The sequence below is a fragment of the Xiphophorus couchianus genome, chromosome 19 (assembly GCF_001444195.1).
Source record: "Xiphophorus couchianus chromosome 19, X_couchianus-1.0, whole genome shotgun sequence".
In the NCBI taxonomy this organism is placed as follows: domain Eukaryota; kingdom Metazoa; phylum Chordata; class Actinopteri; order Cyprinodontiformes; family Poeciliidae; genus Xiphophorus; species Xiphophorus couchianus.
Genome location: NC_040246.1, coordinates 8,234,837 through 8,249,699, shown reverse-complemented (window position 1 = coordinate 8,249,699; position 14,863 = coordinate 8,234,837). Strand labels below are relative to the sequence as shown.

The window sequence follows — 14,863 nt, the reverse complement described above, 5'->3', positions numbered from 1 at the left end:
AAACAGTAATGTCTACAGCTACAGGGTATTGACTAGAACTGCCACACACACAGCTGCTGGAAGAGACACATCCTAGTGCTGTTCTGTTTGGTAAATCACTTATATATGTATCACTCTGATATTTATTCTGTACAATCCGATGGAAAAAGAAACATTGTCTAAAAACACTAAGTATTTAAAAAGGTCGAATTCCCTGGCCGTGCAAGTAAATGCACTTTTAAACTGGATTTGTTTAATCACCTTTTTTTGTTTGATTTAGGCTTTTTCCTTCTTTGACAGTGGTCTACCATGCCACATCCTGACTAGGTCACATATGTTCACCCTGCCTGCAAAGGTTTTTCAAATCTATCAAGTTGTGAGGACATCTCTTGTCCACAGCCCTCCTCAGGTGACTTCACGGATTTTCTACCGTATTCAGTTCTGTGTCTAGACTAGACCAATCCAAACCTTTGCTTTTCCCCACAATACATTCTTTTGATTCATCTGATGTATTTTCAATTTCATTGTCATGGTGAAAAATAAAACTCCACTCAATCTTTCACTTTCTAGCAGACACTTGATTGTTGGGTCAAAACGGACTGCTATTTGAAACTTCAAGCAGGTGTGAAGACTGCAGGCTAAACTTTAAATCACAATGCACTTCGGCTAAGTACTGTTTGGAGGTTTACAATGGACTTCAGGCAGAAAACAACTATTAACAATGAAGCGGTAACAACACAATCTATGTTGCAAACCTGCTGTAAAGCACATACTATGAAGGAGCTGAGCTGCCTCTGAGTGAATTATGAAAAGTGGGAATGATGACAGCTGCTAAGGAGGAATAAGCCACAAACAGAGAGTTCAAAGTTAAATATTCACTCCAAATTCAAATCTAATCCACTTAAGTAGGACTGACAACATGTCTTTTGGCTGAACTTATTGAGAATGGCATTATCTGGACAGCAAAAATAAACGTCCCTGCCAGTAAAAATATCAGAAAACACTTAGGATTGCCATGCTGCAAATGCTGAAATGGTTGCAAAAGCACAGCAAATGCAGAAGGTGACAGATGCATAGATAAAAGTAATTTAAATTCAAATGCAGAAAGAGAGAGAGATGTTGCTACCTGAGAGGCAGATGAAAGTCGTGTAATCTCCCTGGCCACCAGTGGCCAGGAAAGGTATCTTCTTCTTTGTCCTCCTCTTCACCTGTACACCAGCGAGCATCTTCTCATCGTGAGGTGTGAAGAGCTCCTTGTTGATGGCTGACTTGGCACTCATCTCTGACACAGGCAGAAATAAACAGATGAAAAGCGATTAAATGGAGGAGTCCAATCTTCACTGAAGAGGAGGAGAAAAAAGCTGACACAGCAAATTTAATTAGGCAGAAAAAGGATATTCTGCATTGTGTAAAGAGTCAAATTCTAATTAACACTTCTGAAAGTCCATCAAATACAACCACTTGTTTGTGTATTTTAAATGTCAGTGTAAGAAGTGCATAAAATAGTTTATTGAGTGTTATTTTTAGATTATAGTACAACACCCACAACATATACTTGGTTCATCTATACAATATTTTGTATCAAGAATCATAATTGTAAAAATTTGATATTAATTTTCTCCAAAGTGTTGATGTCTGACTTTATAGAAGAAAAAAAGATTATCCAACCAGAGAATAGGATGAACAATGGTGAGCAACAGTCTTATGGTTTGCCAAAAAATTAGCTTTTAGGCATCACAAAACTGCAAGCACATAAATTGCATAACCAAATTGAAAGTAATTCAGCACTGTGAGGACGTGGTCCCAGGACCAATCTCTGGGGAATAGCTTTGCCTATTTTAAGGTAGCTGAACATAACCGTTTTGTAATTCACATGGCGAGATCTGTAAGTGAGATCATTTTTAATCTAAGCTAATAATCACCTCAATCTAGCACAGAAATATCATCACCTCATTCAAACTACTACTACTTTTTATTTAAAAAATGGGTTCTAGCTTTTGTTACCTTATTGTGATGGGAAATTGCCTATTGTGTTAACAGCATACTACAGTATTCACATCTCTAAATACTTTACAGAAAAAGCAATGCTCAAGAAAAAAAACTCAGGCATGCTGCACCAGCTTTCTGTCAAACCACAAATATTGCAGACATTCTAGCTGCATCTTAGAGTTTGCATATTAACTCAAGGCCAAGTTTTCACTGAAAAAGCAGCAAGAATGGTATTCTTCAATCAGAAGTTGTATCCTAACTTTTTTCTCAATCCATTTCCAGTCATGGTGCCTCATTAGAACCATTTCATTCTGTTTCCACAGGAGAAAATCCCTGCTATGTGAAAACTATGTTTGCAGTGCAGATTTTAATCTATCACAGGTTCAAAATCCTGGTCAGCATCATTAAAAATATTTCCAAACACCAACTGTTGTGTAAAACAGCACTTATGCAATAAATTAGACTGGCGAAACAGTGGGTGTCCTGAAGGAAGAACACAAAAGTCCTGATATGGTGTTACTTTTATAGAAAAAAAATATATGTACGCATATTTAACCAGCACAAAATCTGAAATATCAGAAAAATAAGACTCACCATGAACAAAGTGTCAGCTGAATAACTACACATTTAAAATCAACATCTGAATCTTTACACTTGCAACTTGCTATATCTCTTATTGATACTTTAAAACAAAAATGAAAAGTGAAAGAAAGAAATAGTAAAACAACCCTCTCAACAACATGAGATGCATTTTTGTTACTCTATTTTAGCCATTCTTCAAATTCCTTATAACTACATTGTTTTTGCGTTTTGCTCTGAAGGTACTTGCAAAAATGAAATGGCTTCAGCTAAAGCCATTTGAAAAACTGTCAAGTTCCCCTGATGCAGAACAGAAATTGTCCCCCCATCATTACACACCAATGTCTACCAGTAAATGTATATCTTATAGACAGGTGGGACACATTGGAGACAAAGCAGCAGTATGTCTGATGTCAGGAAATACTATGCTACCTTGGTTTCACTATCTGCAAGTGCAGTATATGGTCATAAAGTAGTGGGCTATTTAGATCTAAATGCCCTCAAGAGTCCCGTGGAACTTAATCATTGTCTCAGCTGCAGGCATTCATTCGAGACACATAGCGGCTAACATTATATACCACATATGCCACCTTAGTGCTGACAAACCACTCTGTCAGTCTCAACCTGACAGAGATGAATTACTCTACAGCAAGGCAAAGCAAGGCATACCACTAAACAATCCTCTCATCAAAAACACTTGCTCACATAAAACAGTTTGTTAAATTCTTGTAGGATTTAATTAATTTCTGTCAGGTAAGCAGAACAAAAAGTCAGAGCACACACTGTTAAAAATCACAAAACCATAACCTACAACATGTTAAAAATAGGTACATTTGAACATGCTAAACTATAGTCTATGCTATACATTGCATCAACTAGTTTTCAAGCATACTGCTGCTAAACTGAGACTGTTCTTGACAAAAGAACGTTAATAAATACATGGTGTGGTAAATGGGCATCCAATCTAAAACTAGTTTCTGTGTCGTTCTGTATCAGAGCATTCATTTCTTTGACTGCATTATTTACTAGTCTCCCGTCAGAGCAGCAGAATTTCACCCCCACATAAAAATAAACCAAAACTTAAAGTTAAGATTTACAATCAATCCCTCAGGCAATGTGTATCTAGAGAAAACAGATCAATAAAGCAATATAAAGTTTTCAGATCGTTTTTCAGCAGCACACAACCTGTGAGTTTGCTTGCTCTGTACAGCACAGCGGGAACTTGGATCACAGACGTCTACGTTTCAAATGACCAACTGCACGAAAAGCCAGAAAGCAAATTTTGAAAGTGACATTTACAGCGTTGAATTCTTCCTTCTACCTTTTAGAGATTTTTATACAACATAGAACAGTTCCTTACAAGCAAATGTTTCTATTTAATTTGCCTGTTAGTAATCAAGCTGCACACGAAAGTTAAAAATCAAAGAAATAACTGGTCAAACGAACCCTGGTCTCGTAGCTCCCTATATTACCCCTGAAGCAGTCACTAGAACATCTTCCCTCAGGTGGCCCAGCGAAGCATAACATCAGGGAGAAGGGATAACACGACAGGGACACAAGGAGGAAAACAAGTAGGAATATGAGGAGGAGGGGACTGAAACCTCCAGGCATTGAAATGTAGCCAGCTAGTGTGCAGCTTATGGTTTGACTTTGTAAAGTCTTACACAACCCGAACAGCACAAGGCTGAACAACTGTAGCCAAGGAGCTACTGTGGCAGTGAAGGCAATGCACATACATCCAGTACTGTTTGTCACCCCATTTTCACCCAAAACACTTCATTAACTGAGGTTATATGGTGCACAGGAGTGAAAGGACCAGTATTTTTTCTTATGCATTCCTTTGCTTTGCGGGATAAAGTAAAATCTGTTCAGGCTGTGCTTACTGGTCTCTTGGGACCTCACTGGAGTGAGGTCTGTGGGTTAGACTGCACAGTCACTTCTTTAACAAGTACACAGTCCTGCTCTCAAGATCAGGCAAAAGAGAACGTAGACTTCAGAAGTGAAGTAATGATCGAAATGTTTAATTTATAACAGCCAGCACATAGCAGGTACATAACCAAAGTATATTTTAACCATGATCCTTCTGTAAGTAGGAAGTGTTATTTAACAAATGGAGAAAAAAATCTGTAAAGGCAAAAGATGACAAATGTTTAAAGTAGATTTCTTTTGATGTAAAATTGATTTTTCTAACCCTGATCCAGCAATGTTTACGTTTTAGAGGTATACGTTATTAGTTATAGGTCCCGACAGAGAGGGTTATACAGAGTTCTTCAACTTTCAATACACCCATATTAAAAAACAAGCTGCAAAAATTGAAAAAAAGGTCTTTTGACAGTTCTCGATATCTATCAGATTGTGAAGGCATCTCTTCATCAGCTCTCTTCAGATGAGCCCACACATTTTGTAGGGAGTTTACTTCTGGATTCTAGGTAATTCCAAACGATCATTTTATTTCTCTCAGTCAGTCATTTTGACTGCACCTCTACTCAAATAAGATTGTTTAGCAGACATACTGACATACTGCTGGTACGTAAACAAACCTCCCCTTTTCTTAAGGCTGTAGCTATGCCAAGAATTACTGTATGTTTGACCAGCAGCGGTAATCAAGTGTGACAATGACAGTGGTAGAGGTTTTACTTGAATCTGGGGTTTAAGCTAAACTTGTTAAGGTAATAATATCTGCAGAAAACTTTATCTGAAAGTACAAGACATAATGATTTGTCCAGATAACATACTAAAAAATGATTAATTGTATTCTTCAAGCTGTTCATATCTACTCCTCCTACACATATTTGGCTGGCTTTGGAAACTTGGGAGGACAAATTAGTTTCTGTCATTCTGCACTTAGCTCTCTGAGATGTACGAAAGACGTAGCAAAACACTTTGCTACGTCTGCAGCCTTTCATGCATGGCTTTCATGTTGACTCAAAAGTTCTGAACAAGACCTGGGGGAAAAACTCCCAGTTTCCTTGTGTCCATGAAAACAAATAAGCAGAGTTTCATGTCAGTAAGAGTAACTGAATGAGTGTATTACCATATGACTAGATATTAAATGTCACAGGTCAGAAAACTGAGAAATTATTTTCTCAAAATTTGTTTTGAAGTTTTAAGTGCCAGTCTGTGATACTTCTCCATTTTAGTTATGCAACAGTACAACTCTTCTGTAAGAAACACTGAATATTTACAAATTATTTGAAGAAATTAAGAGCATAATTCTATATTTGCTATATCATGGTTTCTGCTCATCTGAGAGGCACAAGCCTCAGATCTAGGAGGCAAAAACTCAATCTCTTCAGCTCATTCTTAGGAGATCCGAAGCTGTTTCCAGACCAGAATGAATACATAGTCCCTCCAGCAATTTCTGAAGTCCACCTGCGAATCTCCAAAGAGAGGCTCCCTGGAGGCATCCTGATCAGATACCCAATCCACCTCAACTGACTCCTTTTGAAGCACAGAAACAAGTTTGCTCTGAATTTTCCCAGGATTAAAAACCTTCCTCGACCTATCTATAATGTGGAGCCCAGCCAACATACAGCAAAAAACTTATTTCAGCCACTTGCCTGAATAATGCATGGAGGGCAAGAAGTACATATTTTGTCTTTAAAATTTGGTGATAATGAACACTTTTCTGCTTAACTCTTCTATTTTCTCTGGGAAGACAGATGCAACAGACAATATCCTGTTTAAAACAGTAAAAACTTTTTTTTCATAACCGTCATGTTTCAAAAGAAGTGTTACACCAAACGTTATGGAAAGATTCAACTAGAACTGATTACCACCCCCACACAACCCAACATGGAAAACCTCTGGGAAATATTGTGATATTTCCCCTAAGATTGAACGATTTTACTGCTGGATTATGACATAAACCCCACAAAACATTGCAACATAAAACATGAGTGGATGGATTTGACTGCTGTAAAGTTATCAGAAAATGTAAGCTCTAACTGAACTCAAATAAGGAAAAAAACTGAAACTAATTTCTGGGAATATTCAGCCATCAGAAACGTTCAGAATCCTCCAACGACAAAACACCATGGGAACCATTAGGATTAGGTCCATCCCACATGTACAAGCTCCCTACAGGGACAAGTTTCTTGTGTAAGCATACACTGCTGATCTGGTTTTGCATTTGTTTCTGCAGCGCAAACAACTGAGATAAAAAAAATTAATAAATAATAAAAAAAAAAAAAACAAAGATGGCTCTAGGAAACTACCCGTATTCCTGAAAAAAAGGTTCCTGCAGTGGAAATGCACCTTAAGCAAATGTTCAAACATTTTCCTATCCTGACTGTCTATTTCAGAAGTCATTTTTACATTTTTTATTGAGTACATACCCTGTTTATCCAAGAGAGACATACCTCTCCTTTTTATGTGGCTCAGAATTTGTCTCCGATTTTTTTTTTACCTTTCCAAATAGCCTCATTATTTTAGTTTCATTTTATGGGATAAGCAATTTTATAGAGAAAATCTGCTAAATTTCCATTGCACCATGTTGGACAAAAGACAAACAAAGATGAGTAAAGCACATTCCACTGGTGTGCATTGTATATTACGTTAAAAAAAATCTAAATCCTTCAGAGGAATAGCACTCCATTAAACTAACATACTGAACAAGACCAGAGTCTTTTCCCTTAACAAAAGAAAAAACACGTTGAAAGCATTCATTCAGTTTTTCCCAGATGACTCAGCCGATGCTGAAGGTATAAAGCTGAGAAGGATGTGGGCTAAGCTAAGCATGCATCATTGAAAAGCATGCCAACCCCCCAAATGAGCTCATTGTTTACAGGCACCTTAAAGCAGTAAAACATTTGAGATGGAACTGGGTAAATAGTAGAAAAAAAGCAAATGCAGTGCACTTACTAACCGATATTTCAAACAGTGCGGGGATCATTACCGCAATGACTCTGTTATATGGCGAGGCCACAGCATGAGGCATTAACAATACAAATGTGAAAGTGCATTAGGCAAATGCAACAAATGAATGTCTGTGTATGCCCACAATGAATAGCACACACAGGAGCATGTGCATAGAGAGGAAAAAATAGCTACAACTCTGAGGTAAAGATGCTGCATATCTTTATGTTGTTAATTTTCTATGAAATGCATACAAAAAAAAGATGAGTTTGAGACATTCACAACACAAGGAAAATCACTGCTGTAAGACAGGAATGGTGATTACAGCCTCAGAGGTTTTGCTTCCTCCAGTGCCTCAAATATCAGTGTAAATTTGTAGGACAACAAGCACGCCAAGTACACTCTCCCTTTTCTCCATAAACTGACATAGAACAGAAGATGCATTTATTTCTCCCCACAGGAAAATGTTACCAAATGACTTTAAGTCATGCAAGGGCAAAGCCAGCTGAACATAACGATGAAGAAGTATGGGGGATAACATATTTTATGGCTTATCAGAGCAAATTAGCCCCTGGTTTCCTGCATGAAAAGAAACAATTTATCATTTCAAGTGGCTCAGGTAGTTTTACTGAAGAGAGGTACACCTAATCTGACTTTGGTATACACGTGAACACATCCATATAGTGTAATAAATTTTAATACTTACATGTGTTAATGTTGCTGATTGTGTCTAACAGTTAGTGGAATCACAGAACGGAGTTTTTCAGAAAATTTGAGTAAAGCACAAGATTAATAAAAAGATAAATTAATAGAAAGTTGAGTGGTAAAAAAAAAAAGTAGCTAAACAAAGAAAGGTCCTAATGGATAACCATAGTTTCTAAAGGAATGTGAAGAACTATTTTTGAACAAGGGTCCTCTATTCAGATAAAAGGTAAAAGTTTGAATTGATTTGGAAATTAAGATCTCAAAGTTTGGAGGATAATTGAATTGAAGAAATACAAATTGATTGAGGTCCAGTTGAAATGTTTCCACAGTGCGTAATGATTTAGAAGAAAATGCCATGTGCTGATGCCTTTCCAATGTGTCTAAATTCAGTGAAGCCAGTTAATGCTGCAATACTTTATGCTTCCCTTTGCAGACGAGCTTTATTTTAATGCCATTTCAATTTTCCAGCAGGACTTAGCCCCTGTCAACACCACCAAATGTACCAATACCTAGTTTAATGTCCATGGTCATCACTGCACTTGATTAGACAGTACTCTGGCTTGACATAATCCCCATAGAAAGTCTATGACAGGTTGTCAAGAGGAAGATGAGAGACACCAGAGCCAGCAGCGCAGACAAGACGAATGCCGCCTCTGAAGCATCTCAGGCTTCCTTAACACCTCAGCTGAGACACAGGCTGAATGCTTCAAATCCCACGCTACACTGATGCAGAAATTCATGTGCACATTTTTTTTTTATGAAGTGAATTTTGGGTTTTCATGCTGTTAACCACAATAATGGTCAAAATTGTACTGGTATAATGAGTCAATAAAATTTGATCTCCAGTTTTGTAAAATCGCATTGATAAAATAACTTTTTAGGCACCTGAATGTGAATTCTATTCTGCTTACATTAAATCTATTGATGAAATGCAATAAACGTCCCTGATAAAACATAAATCTATTGCAACTCAAATTGCAACTCATTAGACCACTAATATCACATTGAGAACACAATGCATTCAATTTTGCCTCAAATAATTTCAAGTTAAAGCCATGTTTACAGGAAAACAGTGCCGTTATTGTGGATTGACAGAAGCACAGCCTACAGTAATAGCAATGAACTATTCAGTTTGGACAACACCCAGATTCAATTTGGGCTGGCAGGAATTTTCACTGTCTGGGATATTTTTCCTTCCAAGTCACATTTTTGACAAGGACATCTCTCTGTCTGTGCAAATACTGGCTGATTAAAACCCGGGCGTCAGAATTTAGTACGTCAAAGGAGCGTGGAGACCATGCAGAGATGATGAAGACTAAAGCATTGACCTTTAGAAATTCCCTAAAGATTAATTATTAACGCGAATTACCCGTTGTTTGTTAAAAAAGAAAGAACGAAAAAAAACAAACAATGACGACTTTCTCAACGTGGGTGTCTTCTCCGAAGCTGATAAAGAATATCGACAACCATTGCTCATAAAGTCTACAATGTGAGGTTCACTAAGTTTTATTATTAAGAAACACCATCACGCGCACTGTCAGTAGGTGGGCGCGTGCATTCGCTCTGAAATCACCGCAAAGTGGTAAAAAGGTTGCTGACGCAGTCGCTTGTTAAACACAAAGCGACGGTAGAACAACACAAAATAAAGTTTTGCTATTTTCTTTTGGGTAAAACGTCGTGCTTACATGCAGTTGTTCGGCAGGTGTAAAGCTTCGCGGAACTCACCTGGCGTGTTAAAGCGAGTCCCTTTTTTCTTTCCCACGTGCGGACCTCTAATCCCTCGCTTTATGTGTCCAGCTGTCACTGCTCACCCACTTCTTACTTTCTGCAGCCTCTTCCTTATTGGTAGCTGTCTCCGCAAACTAAACGGTAGCATTTCGTGTTTGACATCGCGTCGACTTCACGTCTCTGATAGCTGTTGGTTTCTCAGCGGCGGGAGGAGAGTGGTTTTTTTTTTTTTGGTTTTCTTTATCTCCCCTCCTCTGCTGCGAAGCCAGCCAGTGTCTGACTCTGGTCTCTGTCTGTGAATGGGAAAGCAGTAGCAGATTTGCCAGACACACAAACGTGCAGGCCAACCACGCAGAATGTGACACAACCCCACGCCTGCGTGAGCTGTCTTTTACATGTCAACAAATAGTTTCAAAAAGCTTTTTTAAGCTTACTTTTTTTTATTTTTGATTAAAGATGGGCAAAACACCTCGCAACCCCTCCTCCTCATATGGCATACAAGAAAGAACATTAAAAGTTCAGTTTTAGGAAATATAATGAAACTGATATCTATTCACGTTTTTATCCCTTGGACAATTTTGATTGGATTGCTCTCAAACAACAAAAATGACCTCGTCACCAAACCCTAAAGATTAGCTTTTTGCTATTTTTAAAAATATTGTTTTTTCATATATGTTGGGAAGCCAATATTTTTTATGCTGATAGAATTACTTTAATTTTGATTAGTGATCAATTATACTGGTCCCAAGCCATGGTGTTAGGCTCTCTTATTCAATGTAATTTAACGTTATCCAGGTTTGATCCAGCTATTTACCTTACTTTTACTGTTTAACTCAATCTTAAGGTGTTGTTATCCAAAAAAAAAAAAAAAAAAATGGAAAATGCTATTTTGGGCATTTTACAAAGCCCAAAATAGCATCAATCCCATGAGTTTTATGAGTTTTTATCAAATATGTATTCCGAGTGGAAACCCGCAGTCTAAGTTTGACTAGTTTTGGTATTTTAGATTATGAACTTGGAGGTGAACAAATGCAGGCCAAATTCCTTGAAAACAATAAAATGGTTTTCTAATTAATATAAATTACTACATGATGAGCCACATTGCTTTGTGTTTTGTCCTACTTAGAGGGGCATTCTCTACATATTTAGTTCACCTGAAAATAAGAAACGCATTTGAAGTAATAAACTTAACATGAAACTTTCCACCATTGATAAATATGTTGGGGTTTTTTTTGCTTTGAGTGCTTCTGTTGGTCCTTGACACTGGCTAAGAACAATATTCCCTACATCATTAAAGACTGCTGCTAAACATCGCTCTGCTTCAAACATGCAACACCTTCAAACTAGATTTTCATCATGTTGACATCCTGCATAAGTCTACAATAAAAAATACGCTTTCAATATACCGTATGTTTTTATTTTTTACTGTTTATGTCCACAATACTGAAGCTCTCAGACTACGGTGGCCACAAAAATGAGTTTTCTATCTTCAAATTACATCTTTGGAAAGGTACCCAAGACAATTTAAGTCTGGATGATGTGTGCCAATATAACTGTAGAGGTACTGAAACAGTGAACTATTCCTGACTGTATGACTCAACCTCTAAATATACTGTATATAATAATAGTAGGCAATTCACCACCAGTCCACAATGTCACTTCACAGTAACTAACTTTTCCTGAAGCCGTCTTAAAAGTAAACACAGCTCAACTACTGCAGCCACGTCTTGTAGCTTGTCACAAGACTTGTTTTATTGTCACTTTATGTTGGTTTTATGTTTTATTACCGCGTTAAAGGTAATTAATATGACCGCTAACACCCTTCCTTCATTGCTCAGGCTTTACTCGGAGGAGCTTCATGACAAGTCTAGCTTCTTTCAGGCACTAGTTTAGACTCGCCTACACTACCTGAACATTTTCGAGCTTTGCTTATTTTTGGACCAGTGGGCGATGCCAATATAACAAGGCTGTCAGCTGGAGATTACCATCTACATTACATCAGAAAACAACTCCGCTGGAATTAACAGAGAAATGCACATAAACCGGTGTGGGAGATTTTGTCCAGGTGGTGTTTTGATTTTTAGGCTGTGAGTCAACTGAATTCCTCCGCTGATTGATGACGCTCCATTCCCGACTTTATTATCCTCTTCTGACTTTATTGACTGACACAGACACGATGACTGACTGTCATCATGTCTAACGTAAAACAAGAAACTCTTGTTTTACGCGCTTTAGGTGTTTTTGTTTTTATTTTTTTTTTACCTCCGGCTTATTATGTGTGAGAAAGATCTGAAAAGCCCTGGGAACTGAAACTATTTCCTCATACATTAATAAACAGTTGATCACAAACTTTAATCATATAATTTAAAAAGTTGGCTGAATCAGTTATGCTTTCACAGCTGTGCCTTTGACAGATGAGAGGCAGTTTGAGTACAGCGTATTTACTTTCATTTCATAAATAAGCAAAGCTAATAGACAAATGAAACTGACTTGGCAGATGGGAGATCCAATAATAAAATCAAAATTTTACTTCAATTTCTCTGGAAACGCTTTAGACATTGTTGTGTTTTTTTCAATTCCATTCACTGCAAGCTGTTCAGCCATCTGGTGCTACATAACAAAATATTTCATTCCAGGAATTTGGGATTGAAGTGCACTTTTGCACTGTCTCCTGAGACCACCTGAGACTTTTCATATTTTCAGACAATTGCCTTTGATTTACAGATGCTTCACAACCGAGAAGAAATCCTTGTTGGAGGGGAAACGCTTAACTGCTCTTGCAACGAGACCTGTGGGGCAGTGGCAGGAAGGTTTTCCACCACTGTAATGCTGAACTTCACCTCCGAACTCCCCGGCATGAAACACTTCTGCCATAATGATTCACTTTTTCCAGGTGGACTGAAAATGAGTCGGTGGCTGGGAAAATGAGGCAGACACAAACCCACACAAGCTGAGTGGCCTCCAAGAGCAGTAGCTGTTTCCTGCTGGTGAGTTAGGGATTTCAGGCATGACTCTCTCCCCGGAGAGAGCCTGGTCAGTGATTTGCCACAATGTAACTGAACCACAAGATTTTCTGGGGTACTGCCAGTCTCAATAACAACTTAAGATGGATTGCATAACAGGCATGTTGAACGTTCTGCTTTGGCCATTGCTCAACTCATTGCTGAGGTTAGCAATGAGGTTGGGATGCATGACACATCCCACAGCCTGGAACACCCTCAGAGTTATGTCTGTGTGGTTTTAAGTTTCCAAGTTGTGTTGTAGTGCTGAAATCTTTTGGGGAGGGAAACAGAGCTGGACTATGGACCAATCACAGCTCTCTAGGGGAATTATTTGATGGTGAGAGGACAAACATTGTTGGTTGCCTGGTGGAGGTGATGTGCTGCCTTGTGTGGTGGTTCTGTGCCTCAAGGGGCTTAGAGTCTATGAGGTTCACTTTACAAGCACATACTTTGAGTCCAGACATCAACCTGCATTTCTTCTAAGTGTAATAGATATGATTGCAAGTAATAATTTCCACAAATGGATTTCATTATCTTTGCGATGTTTGATGCGTTCAACAGCTGTAACTTTCCGGGTTGTAGTCGACCTCATACCATACGCTTGTAATGACTCCAAATGGATCTGGAGAACTTATTATTCCACTGTTAGTCCCTTCTCCATTCATAAAACAAGGAAAGGAGGAGGTGAGAAAAGCTTTTGCCAATTCTGTGTTCTCGTGTCTTGGCTACATGTTCTGTCCCTCCCTGTCTCTGTATGCTCTCTTTATCTCTTCCACGAAAATTACAAAAAATAAATAAATAAATAAACATTCTTCCAGCCTTTGAGTTTTTTAGATTAACGTAGCTGGCGGAGCCTGGTGTGATAAAAACAAGGTGTCTCAGTCTAGGGTGAAAACAAATAGATCTGATGATAGAGGAGGGAAACAGTGCAAGGAGCACCTTTACTCCGATTGTCGGCTGCTTCGTGTCTTCCCACAGGGCCAGGTATTCGCCATACTCTCACACACTCTTTATTACAAACTGCTTCCCCTCCTCTGTGTCTCTGCTGCACTAATCAAACAATGGAATCATGTGGTTTGCTGCACTTAGCAGCGTAAGCAAGATAGTGGTTTCAGTGTTGCATGACAGTTCACAGAAGAAAAAAAAAACGCGTCTTTTTGGAGAGTTAAGAGAGTGACTGACCACAAAATCTAACATATTCTGCGTCTTCTTTTGAAATGTTGCTATAAGTGCATTTTTAAAGGAGAATATCTAACATCTGTGTTAATCCACAAAACTGGCACTTTTGAAGGAATAGGCCATGCATTTATGGTAGGAGGCGCATGAAGGTTCCTGTTTAAATTTTGCTTGTCAAACAGTAAAAATGTTTGCAATTATGTGCATTTTGCAGCTGTCCCTATAAGAGCTTGCTTCTCCTCTCTGAAACAGAGTGATTATTTGTAGTCGGTGTTAAACAACAAGCCGCAGAGCTGGTATCGATTTCTACTCAGCGTCTAATTACATTAAAGAAGCTGATCCACTTATGTTTTTACATATTTTTATGCAGCAATACGCTGTCTTTATACCGTACTTTGATATAGTCAATTTATACAATAATTCTCACTATTTCTATGAAGTTACATAAAGTAACCTTTTCAGAAAAAGCATATCTAAGTGGTAATCACACTATGTTACATAAATACCACAACTGTGCTTAACTGCTTAGTTGAGAAATATTTGTGCAGGATTTTAAAAACTTATAAATGAAAATTATAGCATATATTGGGATTCAGCCCCTATTATTCTGATACTTCTAGTAAGTAAATATGGTTCACCGAAGGGTGTCACATTCTCAATATAAAAGCAGCTGCTCTGTTAGCAGGGATGGAGAAGTTTGTCAGAACTGATGGATGAAGCTAATGATAGGGCAATCCTAGAATAAAACCTGCCAAAGGCTAAAGAAAAACCTGTGGTTTCCCTTTTGGCAGAAAGGCAGCAAAGATACAGTCCGAGGTAATGGTGGGAAATGGCTTAGATCTAAAACA

At 38.1% G+C, this 14,863-nt stretch overlaps 1 protein-coding gene across 3 annotated transcripts in view; it reads right to left on the bottom strand.

The window, feature by feature from the left end:
• The window catches only part of stxbp6 (syntaxin binding protein 6 (amisyn)), a 52,745-nt gene extending 42,597 nt beyond the window's left edge, over nt 1-10,148 (bottom strand). The window contains exons 1-2 of one of the 3 annotated variants that reach the window (XM_028000567.1): nt 9,835-10,148; nt 1,106-1,319 (exon numbers count right to left, since the gene is read on the bottom strand). In XM_028000567.1, the coding sequence (XP_027856368.1) occupies nt 1,106-1,259 (154 nt within the window). In that variant the 5' untranslated portion in view covers nt 1,260-1,319; nt 9,835-10,148. The remainder of the gene's footprint in view (nt 1-1,105; nt 1,320-9,834) is intronic. The other 2 variants (XM_028000566.1, XM_028000568.1) reach the window with 2 other exon arrangements.
• Nucleotides 10,149-14,863: the final 4,715 nt, after the last annotated feature.